The sequence below is a fragment of the Colobus angolensis genome, unplaced genomic scaffold (assembly GCF_000951035.1).
Source record: "Colobus angolensis palliatus isolate OR3802 unplaced genomic scaffold, Cang.pa_1.0 Scaffold175, whole genome shotgun sequence".
Classification (NCBI taxonomy): Eukaryota; Metazoa; Chordata; class Mammalia; order Primates; family Cercopithecidae; genus Colobus; species Colobus angolensis.
This window is the reverse complement of record NW_012114877.1, coordinates 6,502,675-6,505,920: the sequence shown is the minus strand read 5'-3', so window position 1 is coordinate 6,505,920 and position 3,246 is coordinate 6,502,675. Positions and strand designations below refer to the sequence as shown.

Below are 3,246 nucleotides of genomic sequence, written 5' to 3'. Positions count from 1 at the left end.
CAGGATGGTCTTGATCTCCTGACCTCGTGATCCGCCCATCTCGGCCTCCCAAAGTGCTGGGATTACAGGCTTGAGCCACCGCGCCCGGCCTTCCTGTTTTAAATCTTACATAGTTCTAAATCAGCTGTTTTTATTTTATTTTATTTATTTATTTTGTAGAGATGAGGTCTCACTATGTTGCCCAGGCTGGTCTCAAACTCCTGTGCTCAAGTGATCTTTCTGCCTTGACCTCCCAAAGTGTTGGGATTATAGGATACATCAGCTGTGAAAACAAAAGTACAGCCGAGCGCGGTGGCTCATGCCTGTAATCCCAGCACTTTGGGAGGCCAAGGTAGGCAGATCACCTGAGGTCAGGAGCTCAAGACCAGCCTGGCCAATGTGACGAAACCCTGTCTCTACTAAAAATACAAAACTTAGCCGGCATGGTGGCATGTGCCTGTAATCCCAGCTACCTGGGAGGCTGAGATACCAGAATGGTTTGAACTGGGAGGCAGATATTGCAGTGAGCTAAGATCATGCCACTGCACTCCAACCTGGGCAATAAGGGCGAAACTCCGTCTCAAAACAAAAATAAAGAAATAATAAATAAATACATAAGAAAAACAAAAGTACAACCTGCAAAAATATTAGCATCCTTAATACATACAGCAGGAGGACAGGCTTCCATGTCTGTGGCACCATCTCCAATCATGATTATTTTCTTAAAATGAAATTTTTCCTTTAAAAGTTTAATCACTTTTCCTTTTCCACCAGATTCAGCTGTTGGCTGTGTCTCATCAAAACCTGCATATTCACCTTAAAAGAGCAGTAAAAACAGGTTAAAGACCCACAGAAGTATCTTACCAGTGACAGCTTTCTGCATAGATGATATCTTCACTTAAATGTCACTGAGAAGGCAAAAAACGGCCCTGGGTAAAGTTGCACAGCCTCGGGCTCCACACCTGTTCCTGGGAATAAACAAGCTTTGCTTTTTTTCCTTTTATGATTGTGATTATGATTATAGAAATGGGGTCTTGGTATGTTGCCCGGGTTGGTCTGGAACTCCTAGGCTCATGTGATTCTCCTGCCTCGGCCTCCCAAAGTGCTGGGATTACAGGTGTGAGCCACCACACCCAGCCAACCTTTGCTTTTAAATTACAAACATCAATTGTAGAGATGGCCTCTATTAGGGCATAAATACCTAGGGGTGAATTTGTTGTATCCTTTAAGCTTCCAGTAATTCTCAAACTTTGTTGAGGTAGCAGAACATCATACAATAGTAATATATCAAATTAATTAATAATTTATTTATTTTTGAGACAGAGTCTCACTCTGTTGCCCAGGCTGGAGTGCAATGGCATGATCTCCGCTTACTGCAATATCTGCCTCCCAGGTTCAAACCATTCTCGTGTCTCAGCCTCCCAAGTAGCTGGGATTACAGGCGCATGCCACCATGCTGGCTAAGTTTTGTATTTTTAGTAGAGATGGGGTTTTGCCATGTTGGCCAGGCTGGTCTCGAACTCCTGACCACAAATGATCAGTCTGCCTCGGCCTCCCAAAGTTCTGGGATTACAGGCGTGAGCCTCCGCACCCAGTCTTAATATATTAAATTTAAAATGTTAATATATTATGTCACCCAAGAGGAAATTCCAGCTTATTTTTGATCAATTATTTCTGTTGTTACAGTAATTACCACACTCATTCTTGACTTCTTTTTTCAATGATCTCTATCTCTAGACCACTCAAGAATGTTCTATTAACATGCGGTGGCTCACACCTGTAATCCCAATACTTTGGGAGGCCGAGGCAGGTGGATCATCTGAGGCCAGGAGTTTGAGACCAGTCTGACCAACATGGTGAAACCCCGACTCTACTAAAAACAATACAAAAATTAGCCAGGTGTGGTGGTGGGCACCTGTAATCCCAGCTACTCAGGAGGCTGAGGCAGGAGAATGGCTTGAACCCAGGTGGCAGAGGTTGCAGTGAGCCGAGATGGAGCCACTGTACTCCAGCTCTCCAGCTGGGGCAACAGAGTGAGACTCTGTCTCAAAAAAAAAAAAAAAAAAAACAATATCACTATCAGTCACCCCTTGATATAACTGGAGATCTGAGATAATATAACAACTGTGGCAACGCTATGGAACAGAGAGGGGACAGGAGGCTTCCCCAAGGGCTGTAGTTCAGTAATCCGTTAACAAAAGTCTCCCTTTTAAAGTCTCTGTCTTGTTGTTGTTGTTTTTTTTTTTTTTGCTTTTGTTTTAAGACAGAGTCTCACTCTGTCACCCAGGCTGGAGTGAAGTGGCGTGATCTCAGCTCACGCAGTTTCATGTGATTCTCCTGCCTCAGCCTCCCAAGTAGCTGGGACTATAGACATGCGCCACCACGCCCAGCTAATTTTTGTATTTTTTTTTTTTAGCAGAGTTGGGGTTTCACTATGTTGGCCAGGCTGGTCTTGAACTCCTGACCTCAAGTGATCCTCCTGCCTCAGGCTCCCAAAGTGTTGGGATTACAGGCATGAGCCACCGTGCCCAGCCAAGTCTCCTTCTTGAGTCTAAATTGCTTCAAATGCATAGAAGTGCCCATAAAGTTGAAATATAACATACAGCAAAGTAAGTCATAGGGGACTTCATAGGAATTAATGTTTCACTAAATGCAGACATTTATGTACAGACAGGTGATGTTATAGATAATAAAGCTAGGACAGGTGATGACCTAAGTCTATTTTGCTGAGCAAAGGGTACCAAAGGGCAAAAGACATCAATTAAGAGGACCATTCATCTCAATATTTAACTCTGATGTGACTGTTTAAGTTGCATTCCAACAGACATTACCCAGAATACTGAATAATAGAACTGCTAAGAAAGGGAATATGTTACCATTAACGTCTTACCATTAAAGTAGAATTTCAGCCTATTGGCAAATACATTGGTTCCTGGGATATTGAGCTTTGAAGCAACATGCTCTACAATACTCCTAAAGCCACCAGATATTAGGAAAACCTGAACATTTCGCTCCTGTAGGTGACTTACCAGCTCCCTGCAAAATAAAATACAAAATACCAAACACTGAGTAATACAAAAAGAAAAAAAAAAGGAAACATGAAGAGGGAACTAAGATATATTTTCTTCTCCTGAATGCATTTGCCTGAGGCATATTTGACAAGGTATATTGCCTGGGGAGTTAATGTTTTATATATGTTTTTCTTTTTCTTTTTTTTTTTTTTTTTTTTTGAGACGGAGTCTCGCTCTGTCACCCAGGCTGGAGTGC

The 3,246-nt window shown here is 42.5% G+C and overlaps 1 protein-coding gene across 2 annotated transcripts in view; it reads right to left on the bottom strand.

Annotated features, from left to right (window-relative positions):
- PSPH (phosphoserine phosphatase) overlaps positions 1–3,246 on the bottom strand; it is a 36,164-nt gene that overhangs the window by 4,033 nt on the left and 28,885 nt on the right. For both annotated transcript variants that reach the window (XM_011938628.1, XM_011938629.1), the window contains 2 exons: positions 2,870–3,015; positions 647–795 (listed from right to left, as the gene is read on the bottom strand). In XM_011938628.1, coding sequence (XP_011794018.1) covers positions 647–795; positions 2,870–3,015 — 295 coding nt within the window. The remainder of the gene's footprint in view (positions 1–646; positions 796–2,869; positions 3,016–3,246) is intronic.